Raw genomic sequence first — 17121 nt, 5'->3', positions numbered from 1 at the left:
GATGGCGGGAGCTGCTGGTGGGACGTGGAGCAGTTCATGGGATGGCGGGAGCTGCTTGTGGGCCGCGGAGCGGAGCGGAGCTGAGCGAAGGAGTTCGTGGGGTGGCTGGCGGAGCGGAGCGAAGGCCTATGGAGCTGTCAGCTTCAGATCATGTAAGGTGCCTCTTACCCCGTCCCATCTCCACCCAGGTTGGGAGGTAAAGCTCCGCAGATAAACTTTCGAACTCTGGGGCTGCCCTGACCAGGGACAGAGACTTTTGAGTCACTGGACTTTGGGTGATTTGGGGTTGCTGGACTCAAGAACCAAAGGGAAAGGGGCATGCCCCAATTTGCTTGGGGTGGGTTTTTTTTTTGCTCACAGGTTGTGTTATGAATCCTGTTGGTGGTGCTTCCCCAACATAATGCCACATTGTTTCTCTCTGTTATTAAAAGGCTTTTTGCTACACTCAGACTATGTGCTTGTGAGAGGGGAAGTATTGCCTCTCGGAGGCGCCCAGCGGGAGTGGTATATATTTGTCCCAGGTCACTGGGTGGGGGCTCGAGCCGGTTTGCATTGTGTTATTGGAATGAAACCCCTAGATATTGAACCCGGCCCTTGTTGCTGCCAACTCTGATGGGCAGAAGGGTTACACGGAGAACCAGAGCTCACCCCCCCCTCCCCCTCCGACATTGCTACAGAGGCTGGTCATCACCTTACACACACACTGCAGCTGCAGACTGAGACCAGGGTGCAAGCTCCAGGCAGACGGGCTGAGGCCGAAGACTGGAGGATTTTAGTGCCAGCACTAGTGGTTTTAAACAGAAAAAAACCCCTCCTTTTGTAAAGCAACATGGCCTTAATATACGCAATAGCGTTTCTACTGGGCCCTGTGGGGGAGGGGAACTTCAGGCAACAGCTGCTGGAGCCCAATCTTCAGGCCTTCATCAGCCCCTCCCATGGAGCAGCTCCCCACTTCTCCTTTGGGGGGGTGTAGGGAGGAGAGAGCTATTGCAGACTAAGCAAGCATTGGGGAAGCTTTTTAATATATACACTGCCCAGGGTACGACCTGCCCTCATTTCCCCAGCGGGGCAGCCCTCTGAGAAGCTACCAGACACCCAGCACGGCTGCCACGCTGCTTTTAACAGACTCAGGAACTGGGGGGGGGAAGGAAATCTGAAGTGCCAGGTGCAATCCCACTCTGTATTAAAAGGTTGCACGCCCTTCCCCAGCACTCATTGCAAGAGCTTGCACAGCACTGGCGTATGTAAAAGTCATAGCTAATGATATCCTAGGGGGATGTCTCAGCGCTGTTGGACAGGAAGCTGCTGCCCCAGTGTGCCAGCTGGCAGCATGCAAAGATCCTCTCTCTGCTACGAGCCAGGGTTGGCGACACTGTTCTGCTCGGTCTACAAGGTGGTGTGGTAGACTGGCTCAGTGCATGTAATTATCGCCCCCTGCAGAAGGTGGCACTTGCAACAGTTAGCGTCCGTTACTTCAATGAAGGCAAGCTCCTGTTGCGCAAGGAGCAGAGGACGCTGTGCTCTGCACAGCCGTGAAGGCCCTGGAGAACAGCTGGTGGCAGGTGGAGGAAAGTGTATGGAAATAGTGCAATCCGGGCCCCTGGCTGCAGCGTTCTGAGCACCTTGCCCAGCCCAAGAGCACCCACCACCGGCCCACACAAGCCTGCACCATGCACATTCCTTCCCGATTTAGGCCCCAAGAGCTAAGAACTGATGCTCCCATCGCTATCAGTGCGGCTAGCTGTTGCCAACTGTAACCATCAATGGGGAAACCATCACCGTGCCGGGTGTGTTTCTAGGGGGGTCCCGTGGGGAGCAGTTTTAACATTTTCATCAATGACCTGGAAGATGACAATCATTACTGAACATTTGCAGCTGATACCAAGACTGGGGGGCAGAGGTGATGCATGGGGCGGGTATGTGGGTCATGTAGCCCCCCCCCCCCATTGCTCGGTGACATGGTGCACAGGGCAGCTGAGCCGGCCGAGGCAGGAGGAACAGTTAGGAGCTGCAGGGAGGGGCCGCTGCTTTCTAGGCGAGGGTATGTGACTTGAGCTGTTCCAGGGTTGTGCCCCCTCAGGTTGTCTCTGACCAGGGGAGTAGTATTGAAGAGGACAGGTCTCTGAGACGGAGTTAGCTGCATCACTTGGTAAGCTAGGCACAAGCAAACAATATGCAGCCCCATGTTAAGTGTATATCTTTAGGAACAAAGAACGCAGGCTATGCTTACAGGATTTGGGGGGGGGGGGGGGGGGGAGGGGCTCGATCCTGGGAAGCAGTAACTCTGAAAAGACCCATGGATGACGGTGGATAATCAGCTGAACATGAGCTCCCAGTGAAAGCGTGTGGCTGAAAGGGCTAGCATGATCCTTGGATGTATCAACAGGGGGAATCTTGAGTAGGAGGAGAGAGGTGATTTTACCTCTGTGTTTGGCACTGGTGCAATCGCTGCTGGGATCCTGTGTCCAGCTCTGATGTCCACACTTCAAGAAGGATGTTAATCAACTGGAGAGGGTTCAGAGAAGAGCCACAAGAATGAGTAAAAGATGAGAAAACAGGCCTGATAGTGAGACGCAGAGGAGCTCGATGTGTTTAGCTTAGCAACGAGATGGTTAAAAGGGGATGAGATCCTGGGCTCTTCTATGACGCAGACAAAGGTATTAACAAGACCCAGTGAAGCTAAACAAATTCAGACAGGAAACAAAAAGGTGCACATTTTTAACAGGAAGTAATTAGCCATGGCAACAACTGCCCCAGGGCTGTGGCGGATCCTCCCCCACTGGCAACTTGTAAATCAAGATTGGATGTTTTTCTAAGAGAAACTCTCTAGCTCTAGTGCAAACGGGAAGTAACTCAAGGCAGTCCTATGGCCTGTGGCACACAGGAGGTCAGACTTGATTTCAGTGGCCCCCTTCCGGCCTTAATCTATGATCTGCACCTGCTTAGGGTCTCCCATCGCTATTCAGCTCAGAGGTGAAGTTACATGAAAGGGGAGCGAGCTGCACATCTCCCACTAATGGTTTAGAAGGGGTGCCCCTACCCCCTGGGGGAGGATAGAGCCAACCTGTGAGCTACCTCTGATCTATCCCTGTACAACTGGATCTGAGTGTATGGGCCACTAAATAGAGCATTTATTAGCAATAAGGGCTGTTCCTTTGGCCTCTGAGACGCAGGAAATGCAGGGCTGGCCCTAGAGCAAATGGCGCCCATCCCCCATTTGTTAAACTTTTGGGCACCTTATGTTGTATCGCATTTGTAGCCCATTTTACGACTTTGATGCACGAGTGATTTATCCCTGGCATACAAGAGGATGCATTTGCATGCTAGGATCTGTAAATCTGCAAGCCTGGCACGCCGCTCTCTCCCAAACCCGGCACCGCTGCAGTTGCCTACTCCTATATCCAACCCTTGGGAAATGTATTGCTCCCCCACCACGCCCTCTCCAAAGCATTGGTTGGGAAGATAATGCTGGTAGTTGCCAGCCTAACAGGTGAGCAGTTAATTACCCCAAAGCACTAAGGTCAGCCCATGAAGCTGAGCTATGGACACCAGCTAACAGTAAAGCACAAGAATTGAGACCAATCAGAGAGAGAGAGAGAGAGAGAGAGAGAGAGAGAGAGAGTGTGTGTGTGTGTGTGTGTATATTTTATTTATTTATATATATATATATATGCGCGCATGCATGCATCAGTCGGGCACAGAATATTGGAAGAGGATCAAGAGCCTCTGGGTGTCTATTTCCAACTCTGCCATTGACCTGCTGTGCGACTTTGGATAAGTCACTTTGTTTCCCCATCCATCATGTCTTATTTAGATTGTAAGCACATTGGGGCAGGGACACTCTCACTCTGTCTGTACAGCACAGAGGCCACATACTAACAAATATGTACGCTTTAATAATTTATGGAGCTATAACCAGGTAAGAACTTTCATACAAGCATAAAGAGCACATCCCTTCAATTGTAATTATGTGGGCTTAATCACCTCCAAGCGCTTGACAATTATTTAAAAACGCAGCCAAAGACCAGAAATTACCCAGCAGCAGGTTCCACCCCACAGAACAGTAACTAAATGGACCTTTAATTAAAACAAAAGGAAAAGATAACCCATTAATCTCCCTCACCCCAAAACCTACCTTAAGATGAGCTTTGCCACATACGCTCCATGTCAGTTAGTTTCAGAGCAAGGAGCGGTCGGGGGCAGACCAGTGCCTTGTTAGAGTCAGATGAATTTTCATGCAGTAGTTTGGGGCATGATGTTTTCAAAAAGTGGAATTGTAGAGAAACAATAAAAGGTAAAGTTTCTATAGAGATAACACGGATTCAGTGCAAGAAGCCTTTTGTCTGTTTCTCAAGATGCTGTTCTGGAATCTGAAGACAGCTGCTGCAGTTTGGAGCCAAGATAACCACACAACTGAGCCACAGCTACCCCACCCAGTGAATATTTGACTCTAAAACTACTTTAGTTCTTTCATAACACCCCTCTTCCGCCCCCTTAAGGTGCGGGAGGATTTGGGGGCGGGATGGGTGAGGGTTTTCACGGTAAAGCAGCTCAGGTTCATGCAATTAAACCAGCTGGAAAGTTCACCATGCAAGGCCAGGTGAGAACAAGCTGTGTTCAGAAAAACAACGAGAGTCCGGTGGCATCTTAAAGACTAACATTTATTTGGGCATAAGCTTTCGTGGGTAAAAACCCCACTTCTTCAGAAAGTGAAGCACAAGGGCCACCTACTGGACTAACAAAGAATGGCTGGCACTTCTATCAGGTGCCAAGGGACACGAGTGTCTCCACGAAGATGGTTAAGTGTCCCTGTGCAGGTAGCACAGGACCGTGGCCAGCCATGCTGCACAGTTCTGCTGGGTGACCTGGGCAAGTCACTTCTCTTTGCACCAGTTTCCCCTTGCGTAAAATGGGGATAGACCACCACTGACTTCCTTTACAAATTTCAGAGTAACAGCCGTGTTAGTCTGTATCCGCAAAAAGAAAAGGAGTACTTGTGGCACCTTAGAGACTAACCAATTTATTTGAGCATGAGCTTTCATGAGCTACAGCTCATGCTCAGATAAATTGGTTAGTCTCTAAGGTGCCACAAGTACTCCTTTTCTTTTTCCTTTACAAAGCACTTTGACGGATACCAATGAAAAGTGCTATATAAAGAGCTAAATATTGGTATGGTAGGTCTTGTTCTAGGGGAGACAGCTGGAAAGTAGAGGTTCTTAAAGCCTCAGGTTAATTCCTGGCATTGGTCAGCAGTACTCACGAAGCTATCAGGACTAATATAGCCAGAGGCATTGATCAGTTCAGGGCACCAGTGTGCTAGGCTCTGTACAAAGACAGACAGCCCCTGCCCCAAAAGCCCTTACAGTTTGTAGTGTCACTCTCTCACCCAGACCTACAGCATCACAGGAAGCAGGGACAGAGTATTGTCTTTCCAGAGATTGTTCTTCACGCTGTTGGTGTCTCCACTCCAGTGATGGGCACACAAAAATCTGTGCAGCCCAGTTTGAGACAGACCCATTATCTGTTTTCCTCAAGTGGAGGGATGCATCAGCTTCCCTGGCCAGGGGGAGAAAGACATCAGATAAACTCAGCCCCCAGCCTTCCTCTCCTGTGATCTATTGTGAACGCGTAAAATGGCAACAAACTCCAAGCTCGCCCTTTCGGTACCTTCCCATATGCGGTGGACCCAGTGCTAGTTGGAGGTTTTACAAATTTCTGCCATTCCAGCTAAAAGAAAAGGAGTACTTGTGGCACCTTAGAGACTAACCAATTTATTTGAGCATGAGCTTTCGTGAGCTACAGCTTCTGTACTTCTGAGCTGTAGCTCACGAAAGCTCATGCTCAAATAAATTGGTTAGTCTCTAAGGTGCCACAAGTACTCCTTTTCTTTTTGCGGATACAGACTAACACGGCTGTTACTCTGAAACCTGCCATTCCAGCTGTGTCCCATAGAATGACCCAGCATAGCTGGCAACAGCCCTGCAGACACTGCACAAATGCACTTGGTCTCAGTGAAAGTTAGCCATTGTTGGGCCTTAAACCCTTGACATCTGATGGAAACATGGCCTATGTCTTGTTTGGCCAGTAGGTGGCCCTTGTGCTACACTCGCACAGAGACTGGAGGGGACATGTGCTGAGGCTTTTGCTGTCAGAGGTCTGCCTCCAAACAAACCTGCAAGCTCCTGGCCTGGAGGGTGCTATCCCCCTCGCTAATCACGGGCAACACGGGATGTTTCCCCAGATACTAGGCCAGGCCCAAACTATTGATATTGAGGATCTTCAAGTGCACAAAACACTGCAGGCATGCATCCGATGAAGTGAGCTGTAGCTCTCGAAAGCTTATGCTCAAATAAATTTGTTAGTCTCTAAGGTGCTACAAGTCCTCCTTTTCTTTTTGCAGGTTAGGGCAGTCTCCCAACCCTCAGCCCACTTCCCACATTTCAAACAGCTCTTTGCCCACATGGGACTACGGCACCATGAGATGTTACCAGCATGGGGGGTACGTTCTTAATACCCCAGCTTCCAAGGTATTGGAATTGCAGGTCAAAAAAGGCCCAGAACTTGCTGGAGCCAGAGCCACTGTACTAAACGGCAGACTGGTGGGGGAATGATGATGGTGGAAGGAAGAGCAAGGAGGATTGAGTAGCCGTCCATAGCATGATGTGGTCTTGTGCTCCATTACGTTTGAGCTAGGAGTGAGAGCGTGAACACACTGCAGGCATCTGATCTAGAATAGATTGGACAGGCCCTGTCAGATCTGCAGAGAACTTCCGCTAGAGGAAGTCTGCGAGTGCTGGAGCCGGTGTTTGCGGACACAGAAGGGATGGCCTTACCAATCCTTTCAACTAACAGGGTTATGAACAGATCTTCCAGGAGAGCTAGCTGCTTTGACCTCTTCTGCCCATGGAGACATGTGCAGGATGCTAGGAATTGCTCAAAGTCCTTGACTGAGGTCACTAGGTGAACTCCTTTCATCTCTTTCCTAGCATGGCCAATTTAGCTGCTGGAGAGAGGAGGCGGGTGGGTCAGTCACCAGAGGCCATCAATAGCAACTGTTTAGAGGTTGTTGGTACCAAGGATGTAGGGCTCTCTCAAAGCAGCCACCTGACTGGCGCTGAATGTACCGCGTCAAAAGCTATGGGATAGGGCTAGCATCGATGTCTGCGCCGCACCCTTGGACTGGGAACTGGAAGCAGTCTATGGACCAGGAAAGTTGGCCACCTGGAGCACGTATGGTAAAGGGAGGCGGTGGCACAGAGGTAGAAGCTACTCACTAAGTCACATACCCTGCATTCAGGCTGCCAAGAAGAGTGGCATTGATTGACATGCTCGAGCATATCCAGAAGGTAGGCAGGTGTCAAGGGTGTGCTAAGACCCAGGGAGTGGCAAACGACGCCCAAATGACACAGGCCTCTAGCCTATCTCCAAATGCAGCTCAAGGGGTGAAGCAGAGTCAAGCATCAATGGAGGCATGTCCAGTTCTGCCATTGCCTCAACTCCACTATACAGGAGCTGGTTAAATGCTTTCAAGACACTAGAGCAGCACGCAGGGAGCTCAGCAAGTCATGCCTAGCAACTGATGCAAAACACTGACTCCCAGCTGGGACATTTTGCTGTTACCTTCAACTACATGCAAAGAAGCTGAAACACCTTTCAGGGGATTTCACAAGAAACCACCCTGTTCTCCCCGAAGCCTCAAGCAGACCACAGCCACGGGTCCCTCTGACCAGTCTCAAGCTTGCATTTGGGACACTTTGGAAAGCTCACTGGCTGGTTCCCTGATCTTCTGCAAAGCGGGAAACTCCTGAAGGACAGAAACACCCACAAAAGGGACCACCACCACAGATCTGAAAACCCCAATGCCAGCCATGGAGACATTGAAACTCTGTGGGCCTCAAACCCAGTGTTCTATTTTTTAAAGGCACAAGGAGAACAGATGAGGCACTTGCAGAAGGCAAACCTTGCTCTAGGAGAGAATGCAGATAGCTCTGTCAAGTGGTAACAGTCAAGAGGAACCAGTGGGCAAGCAAACCACCATTCATACAATTCAGGGATAGCAAGCATCTAGTAGTTGAAGTAATCCATCCGCCTGGCCAGCGTAGGAGCGTCCACCACAGTACGTGCATTATCCAGTCTTCAGTAAAAGACGTGAGCCATTGGAGGCCAACAGGTCTCATCGCTAGGAAACGCTTCCTGATATTCAGACCATATTTCCTTTATTCCTAGTTGTAACCCATTGCATCATCCCACATGCCTCTCAATCACTGGTGTTCACTCACCCAGTAATTATAGATGCTTATAATCAATGAACCCAGGGTGCATTTACAGAGGGAGTACCACTGCAACCCCAGGGCATATGGGTGAGGATGGTGGCTTTATAATCCTAGTTTGGAGTCCACAGGATTCTTGTCAGCAGAGGTATTGCAGGCCTGCACTGCCAGGACAGAGTGAAGATTGGAGGTGCATCCCCACTCCAGGCAGATTTCACACTACCCGGGATCTGAAATCTGAGCTCTATGTATATCTTTCATTACAAAAACTAATCACTCCAGCCCCATAAAATTTGTTGGGTTTCTTACACTTAAAAAAAAAGTTATCTGGCACTTCCTGCAACTGAGATTCCCAGAATGAAGTGCAGTAATTCCAGCTACATCCCCTTCAGATATATGTAGATCTTCTTGCTGCTTCCTGCTTCTGCATCTAAATGTAATGATGGATGGTTTTCGCAATGCAACACACTTCCCCTCCCACATTGGAGAGGCAGGAGGAGAACTGCATGGCAAATTTGATTCTCATTTTGTCTCCCTGACACCATTCCTAACTTCTCCAGGAAATCATTTTATGTCTATAAACTCACTGGCCTAGCTACTTCACCCATAGGTGGCACTCTATTTGATCAGTTATAATGAGTTTACAATGAGCTCTACCTTCCTTTGGCATCATCCAAGCAATGGTACACTCAATGCAATTTAATTCGTTTCGATTCAGGAATTCCACAAGTCACGTGATGGAAATGTGAATTCAGGACTTGGAAGTGGTTACTAATCTCACCCTGCTCCACTCAAACCCTCACATTGCAGTAGTGTCCAGAGGTCTCAATCAGAAACCAGTTTAGTTCCAGCTCAGAATGAGAGCTCAGTTGTTTTTCTACAGACATTACCAAAAACTCCACTTTTGGGTCATGAACAAGCAAATTTAATGTCAAAAAAATTCGACACCTTTATGATCAACCAGAGAATTAAATTACAATGAAATGACCAACTCAATGAGAACTATAGGCCCAAGACACTAATTGTTGCAGCAGCTGTGATAGACATCCAAAGTATTATCTGTGATAGCTTGCCTTGCTGTAAAATAAGCATCTTCCCTCTAAAACAAGCCAGACCCGAGAGGTTTGGAAAAGGGAAAACTTAATTCATGAATAAAAGTGCTTGTTCACCATAACAATTACACTGCAGCTAGGACGATAAATAAAATAGCCATCAACGTTTTATCTCTTTATACTGTATTGTGTCCCGTGATTTCAGAAATACAAACAAAAGCCTTTAAAAAGTATGTCATAAAAGCAGTTACTTTTTTCTTCTCATTTTCAAGCTACATCTTGTGTCTCTTACCCATTTACCAGCTGAAGAAACTGCAATGAATTAACTTTCAAATTATTTTTAGTAAATATTTGTCATCACATTTGTGTTATCAGATCATGCAAGAAATATATGGTGGTAGGGGGGAGAAAAGGACTGAACAGGATAATAGAAGAGTGCACTGCATTGTAGACAAGATACGGATTTTAATTTTCTCTTGGTACATATATCTATAGTGTAATCCTGAGAGGTGCACCGCAGTTTAAGAAATGGACTCAGCCATTGGTGGTTTGTGAGACCACATGTGCCTATCACATTAACATTGGCCCTTCCTCTCCCATTACAGACTCTTGATGCATCTTGTTTTGACTAAGCTCTTTAGTGGAGGGACTGTCCTAGTATGTCTGTATAACCCCTAGTACAATGGGGCCCTGCTCTTGGTCGGACAACTTGGCCCAACAACAATACAAATATGGAGTGCAACAAGGCAGCTACTAAACCATGCATTTCAACTGTGATGGCTGCTTAGAATAGGGCAGAAATAGCTTTTCCCTTTTAAAAAAGTGGGGGGAATTCAGGTAGACCTGTAAGTGGAATAAACCCAGCACACACATACCATATCAAAACACTAGAAAAATGAAGACAACCACAACTATTGGAAAATGTAAATGATTTTCTTCAGAATTCAACCACAGGCATATTCCTCTGGAGAGCTAAAAGCAGTTCCATTGGCTTTTTTAGAATAAGCAAGTCCCCTGGTAGATGTAAATCAAGATGAGCAAATTTAGCTAATGAAACCAGAAGAAGCAGATCCACAGGGAAAGGCTATCGAGAAATCTTTGCAAATATTGTGTCTAGAGCATTGTACAGTGCCATATGCACTAGATATAAGTCCCTGCCCCAACGAGCTTACAGTCTAGTTCAGACACGACACAACAAAGGGTAATAGACGAGATGAAGGGGGTCCATTAACAGATTGCGATGAACAGGCATGAGCCCAAGCCAGGTGGAAATGTTTAATACACATTTGACATAGGGCTCTCCTTCCCTGTACAAAGTCCAGATTACATTGGCACATCCAGCATAACTACTGTGAGGCATGTTTAATAGGGCACTGGCTTCATAAAAACAAACTCCAAGGACAAGTATGCATTTTGAAGCTAAAAACTGTTTCACCTGCTGACCAAGCAATTGTAATCCCTTACTTGTTACTCAGTACTTGTTACTGAATGGCTGTGCTAGCTTCTGAATTCAGACCATTTCCTTTGATGTTTAATACATTTCAGATTCAGTTTTCAAGAAAAATGTACAGATCTCTTAATTGCTTCTTACATTTAGAGGAACTTATTGAAAGAGCATTGGTTATGTCCTTTAGGAGTACAATAAGAATGACTGACACAGTGTGTACAATACTTTTATACCCACCCTTCAAATCCACTTTCCCCAAACCCTTCTGCATAGATGATCCCACTGTTGAGGTCTCAGCCTTCCAACTTTGGCACCGTTGTCTCCACATGGTCCTTGGCCAATTTAAATTGCAAACAACTTGGAACCACCCCCTTATTCGCTGCAATTCACATTTTATAAAGTACTTGGCATGATTTATGTAAATATAATGCACTAGGTATTTTCCTAGCAGAGCTCACTTAACATCCATTCCAATAAAATGAAGAAGCCTGCTCATTTGCTTGCTCACATTACCAACACATTTAGGGCATAATTTGAATTTACAGCAGTTTTGGTTGAAACACGCTTTACTAAAACCTGCCATAGCACTTTGTGGAAAATGTGGCAAATAGTGCCATTTAGTGTTGGCCAGAGGCAAGTTTCACAAACCATATCTGCGAATGGGCCTACAACCAAAGAAACCAATTTATACTACTCTAATTCGGTTCTTTTACTGCACCTGGTATAGTACAGCTATGTTCAACAAACTGACTTATAATAACTTAGTTACACCAAACACTGCAGTCACTCTGCATATGCAATGGGATACATTTCCACCAAAGCATCTCCTACAGAAAAAAACCTGGACTGGTTTTGACGGCAAAATAATGGGCAGTCTGGTTAACAGCTGCTGTTGAACCTCAAGGGCTGGAGGTTTATCAGACGGGAGGCACTGGAGATGCTGCCTATGAGAGTGAGACCTTACTGATCAAGTACCAGTCAAGTGTCAAGGTATATACATCTTTTATTTAAAAAAGTTTACAGTTCTTTAATTATACACAACTATTTGAGAGGTTATATTCTTAGAGAAGAGGCATTTGTCATGGTGACAGGCATGCCCACTACATCATCACAATGCAAGAAAAAAGGGAAAAAAGAAAATAAAAGAAAAAAGCTTAGACTCAAATGAAGGGAAAACACCCTTTATCTCTTCAAGTATCACACAACAGGTATCAAATACAGTCAGTAAAATAATGGCCATTTCTCATGCTGCACACGCTCCTGCTAAAGTGCCGGCAGAATTCAGATGAGCAGAAAGAAGCAAAAGAAAAACAAACCAACAGCCCTGCACTCTCCTCAATGCTCCCTGCATGGTGTGATATAGATCTGACATTAAAGGTCCGGGGGGTCCTTGCATACCTGAGAGCTGCCACTTACAGAGTGCCCTGTGACTAGTCTTGCTAGGAGGAAACAAAGCCAGGGCAACCCAGCTGCAGCACAGGTGACAGCATTCTTCATCCCTTACGGGGGGAAAGGGACTCCCTCTCCCTGGTTTGTGTGCACTGAAGGCAGATAATGTGTGTGTGTGTGTGGGGTGGGGGGGGCGATCAAACGCGGATATGGGAGATTACAGAAGTGACTATGTAGTTAGTATTCCCATAAACCTAGTTGGCCAATTTGAACTTCAGAGGTAACAGAAACAGCATTTAACTTCCATTTTTTCCTCTCAGACCGAGGGTTTACACATTACCAGTTAATTTACAAAGCATTATTCCACTCAGTTCACATCAAGATGCCACTCCCTTAAGATCAGCTATCACTAGGACTCCCCTCCTTAATTATTTTTTAAGTCTAAAATTGTCATGATGGAAAGTCAAATGAACCAAGAAAATACACTTGGAAACCTCAAGGAGAGTCGAAAACACGTCTGATGAAATTCAAGATTAACCTAGTTGGCAATGTATGTAGCTTCTTGAGACGCTTCTGCAGATCTGGGGCAGCTTTGATATTTCTCAATTTGTGTAAGTCACACAAAGCTCAAGAATAAGGTAACAAGCTATCAGACGTGAAGCCGAAGAGCCTACTTCCATAACAACCATAATAGGTTACTAACAAGCTTTCATATTCAGGAATTCATTGAGAGCACGAATCTACATACAGTGGATCAAACGTAGTCATGTTGGAGTAGGCTTGTTAATTTCCACCTGGCTGATGCTTTGAGATTCAGTCATCTGAACAGGGAAGAGAATGGCAGTGGTTCTTTCAGAAAAAGAACATTAGCATTTCAAAAGAAACTGGAACTGAAAAAAAACCCAACACTGGGCATCCTGCTTCAAAACGATTCCACTTTTCTCTTCCAGACTAGGGGTATGTAGTTTATTTACAGACTGTTCTTGTTTGAGATGGGGAGGGAGGTGAAAGATGGGAGAAGGGGTAGAATGAGGCAATAAGCAGCTGTTCCAGTCTAGAAAGAAGGGAAATCCATTTGAAGTTATTCCCTACAAGAGTTTTACACTAGGCCATATTCCTTTGAACTGCAGGTATTTTGACAATTTACTGTAGGCTTCCTTTCCTGCTCCTGCTGCTACAGGGGAGAATGATCAAACATGAAATATACCAAGAAGATGATCTTTTCAACATGCTGCAGGCAAGGCTATAGATTTCATGTGTAAAGCGTCATTAATATCCAAGGAAACATCTTGCTGGAGAAGTTCCAGATCTAGACCCACAAATACCTTGCTTCGGCTGCCTGTATGCACAAAGTAACGTGCAGAGGAATCAGAGCAACATGGACAACTAATAGAAGCCAAGCTGCATCTTCACACCTAGAAATCACTGCGGAAAAACGTGTGCTTACTTTTCCAGGAGTCTACCTTAGACTTGCAGCTCTAATTGGAATTCTTTTGGAAGCTTATGACAGGAAACCTTTTTATTAGAAAACTGGCTTCTTCAAATGAGAGAGATGCATGAAAGTGTTCCCTGTGTTAAACCTGGTCATTGAATAGACTGGGGGAAGAGTAATACAGTTACCTGGAAAAAAAATTAGAGGTAATTAGAACACTATTTTTTATACAATATTGAAAAAATACAAATTTTTATTGTTTTGTTGTTTTTAAACTGATATCACCACCCAGCACTTAGACTACCCCTAATTAGCACCTACAGTTAAAGGTTATAGCACAACCAAACTCCTAGTTCAGCAGGTAAGCAAGTTACAGTGCCAACACAGTTCTGCCCCCCCTCCCCAAAGTAATGAGAAAACAGCGTGCTAGATAAGAGTTAAAGTACACCATTACATGTTAAATAGTTAATACTACCCTTCCAACAAGCCACAAATGCTAGATAGAGAACTTCAGCACAGTAACTAACCACAGTCCTACATTACTGCTTTTAGAGAAAAACCTTTTGCTTCATGCCCGTAATTAACATAAAATAAGTAAACCCTTTGTATGTTATTTTTATTAAGGAAAATAATCATGCTAAAGCAAAATTGTACTTTATAGTTTAAAAAAAGGAAACTGATTGTGCTTTATGGATTAAAAAAGGACTGTATCTTTCAACCCCATCAACTCAAACCCAGGTGGCATTCCTAAAAGAAAAACATTTGTGGGACAATGAAAAAAAGTGTTTACTCAATCCAGTCTGTCATTCAAAATTCTCTGTTCAAGAGTGGGTTGAATTCCACATACTGTCCTGCAAGTTCCACCAAAAAAATATTAAAGTATCTGTCTATCCAAACCCTTCAGAAAACCCTAAGAATACAGCAAGTAACATTCAGATTTAAAATCCATCTTAGTTAGGATTTCAAATGCACAATTATCCAAATTCAAGTATCACTGGCAACCCAGGTAGGCGTTTACTGTATTAGGTTCTCTTACCATTAAATACAAAATAAAAAAAACTTAGTATGTTGAAATACACCAGAAGAAATCAAATTTTTCATTCAGAAGAACTCTTGAAAATATTATTCGCTTGTTTTCCCAATTTATGGTTTTTATTTTTATTAATCTCAAAGATTCCTAGAGCATTTTTCTTTGTTAAACTTTAGTTTGGTCTGTTGTACACATACGCAGATGGCTACCAAGCTGCTGCAGAAGGGAAAACAGAAAAACAAAAATGGGAGAAAGAACGTGCCAACGGATTCATGGACTATGGCCAATGGGCCAATCTTCATGGGTCTGAAGCTCTCAGCAAGGCTAGTCCATCTGGTCAGAAAACCCTCTTAGGAGATGGAGAGAGAGTTTGCAAGGTGTTTGATCATACTTCAAGCAAGAAAGAAAGCTTGAAGCTATTACAGGGTAGCAGTTTCAAAACTATGACAAAGAGTTTGCCTTTGTACGTGCTCCAGGTAAATTAAAGCACTGTTCATATAGCATTGTGTTTTTTCCCCCGAAAAAAGGGAACAGCTCATAATCCAGACCAAGAAAATGAGTAAAGTCCAGATGAAGGCTTTCCAAAGTCCCAAAAGCAAACAGATGAGTGGTTGTAGGTCCCTATAGTTCAGAGGGTGGGCAGAAGTCCAATATAAAAGTGTACTTAAAATCCAAGTCATTTTTTTTTAAGCTTCGATGCTCTGAATAACTCCGTGCACTTTTTAAATGCAACTCCACATAAACTAGGATAGCGAGTTTGACCTGAAGGAGAACTTTTTATTTCACTGTCTGATCTAAAAATGTTCTCACATTATCCCCTAGACTTTTTACTTTGAGAAAGCGCTGTTTCATCTTATCATCCAAGGTGGTAGCTGTGGAACCACTGATAAAAAGGAAATCTTTAAGTCCCTACCTATCAGAGCAGCTGTTTGAGCTGACAGTTCAGTAGCACACAAGTTGACTTGGCCAAATGGAATTATGAATGCATGCATTCGGGCTGCATATTGCTACCAAAATGGAATGTGGGAATATGCTATATACCTTGGGTTTGAGAAATGACCAAGAAATCAAGATCTAAAGGGTGATATATATATCAATGCTATTATTCATAAAAACCTTGTTTAGTAATAAAAAAAATTGCTTTGTTTAAATATGAATATTATAGTCTGCTTCTCATGGTTAGGAAATAATAGTCTCTCTGAAAAGCAGGTTGCTTCTTCTACTACAATTCCATATCCTGGGCCTCATCTTCCGAGAAGTCAGACATGGAGCTCTCTGATGAGCTGTCCCCGGTACCTTCTTCCTGTTCTTTTAGTGCTTCTTCTGTTGCATATTTCTGAATGTATTCTGTATGTGAGGAGAGAAAAGGGTATAATCAGCATATGTTCGATGCCCATAGCCATTTATAAAAATGGGTTTGTACTGAACATGGCTGAATAGGAAATTAATAACAGCCTGTGGGATAGTGCCATATATGGACAATAAAACAATGATTATATAAATTAACATAGGGATTGCCATATTGGTTTAGACCAAAGGTCAATCTCATCTGACAACAGCCAGTATTAGAGGCATCAAAGGGAGGATAATGCAGGAAGTCCTGAGGCATACATGTTGATAACACACACTGTTAGGACACTGAATACTAGACTTGGAGTTAGAAACAGCCAGTGCCCTTTCTACTTCTGCACATACACCAGTTTAAAAGTCTCATGTTCATAACCCAATTGCTATAAAAATGGAAATTCATCCCATATTAAGGTGATCAAAGGAGAAAATCCAACCTAGAGGTCAGCCAAAAAACCCCAACAACCCACACTGTCATGAAACCCAAGATAAGAGCAGGCCCACAATGCTGTTAGGGGCACAACGGGTTAGGCTGTGAAAATTCACAGTCATAGCAGAAGTGATCCCAGGTCTCCTGGAAAGGAAATAAAATCTGGGACATTCTACAAGGGCTATCCTTGGTCATCAGGCAGGAAGGCTGAGAGCTACTGTACTGGTCTGTCCTGCTGACCTATAATACAAGTGGGTATTCTCCCACAAAAGCATATGCCCCAATATGTCTGTTAGTTTATAAGGTGCCACAGGACTCTCTGCGACCTATAATACAGTATCTTGAATACTTCGTTTTCATTTTATGTATCAGCAATTGCTGTTAGTACCCCAGCATGGCAATGCCATTGTGAATGGGAGGCAATACAGTGCGCACAATACCAAGGGGAAAGGAGAATTGGAGACCCTGTCAAGATACAACCCACATTATGGAAAAGTCTGAGAACACTGCTTTACGGAATTAGAGACCTAGGATACTGGCATAACTTCCAGAGAAGGAAAGAGATGAGAGAAGATGAAGGTTGGAGAAAAGGCTAGAATAAAGGAATAAAGATTTACTGCTTTTAACACAAATATTTGTGTTCCCAAAAATAAAACCACAACAAACCCACTTCTCTATCCCGCAAGAGACAAGCCTTGCACTATGCTTTAGTATCAGACAAGGG

The 17121-nt window shown here is 44.7% G+C and overlaps 1 protein-coding gene across 3 annotated transcripts in view; it reads right to left on the bottom strand.

Annotated features, from left to right (window-relative positions):
• Window positions 1–11754: 11754 nt before the first annotated feature.
• UBE2H (ubiquitin conjugating enzyme E2 H) overlaps window positions 11755–17121 on the bottom strand; it is a 71969-nt gene continuing 66602 nt past the window's right edge. For 2 of the 3 annotated variants that reach the window (XM_037889412.2, XM_037889413.2), the window contains exon 7: window positions 11755–15967. In XM_037889412.2, coding sequence (XP_037745340.1) covers window positions 15843–15967 — 125 coding nt within the window. In that variant the 3' untranslated portion in view covers window positions 11755–15842. The remainder of the gene's footprint in view (window positions 15968–17121) is intronic. The other variant, XR_005223828.2, reaches the window with a different exon arrangement.

Source organism: Chelonia mydas, chromosome 1, assembly GCF_015237465.2.
Source record: "Chelonia mydas isolate rCheMyd1 chromosome 1, rCheMyd1.pri.v2, whole genome shotgun sequence".
Taxonomy (NCBI): domain Eukaryota; kingdom Metazoa; phylum Chordata; order Testudines; family Cheloniidae; genus Chelonia; species Chelonia mydas.
This window is presented reverse-complemented; position numbering and strand designations above follow the sequence as displayed.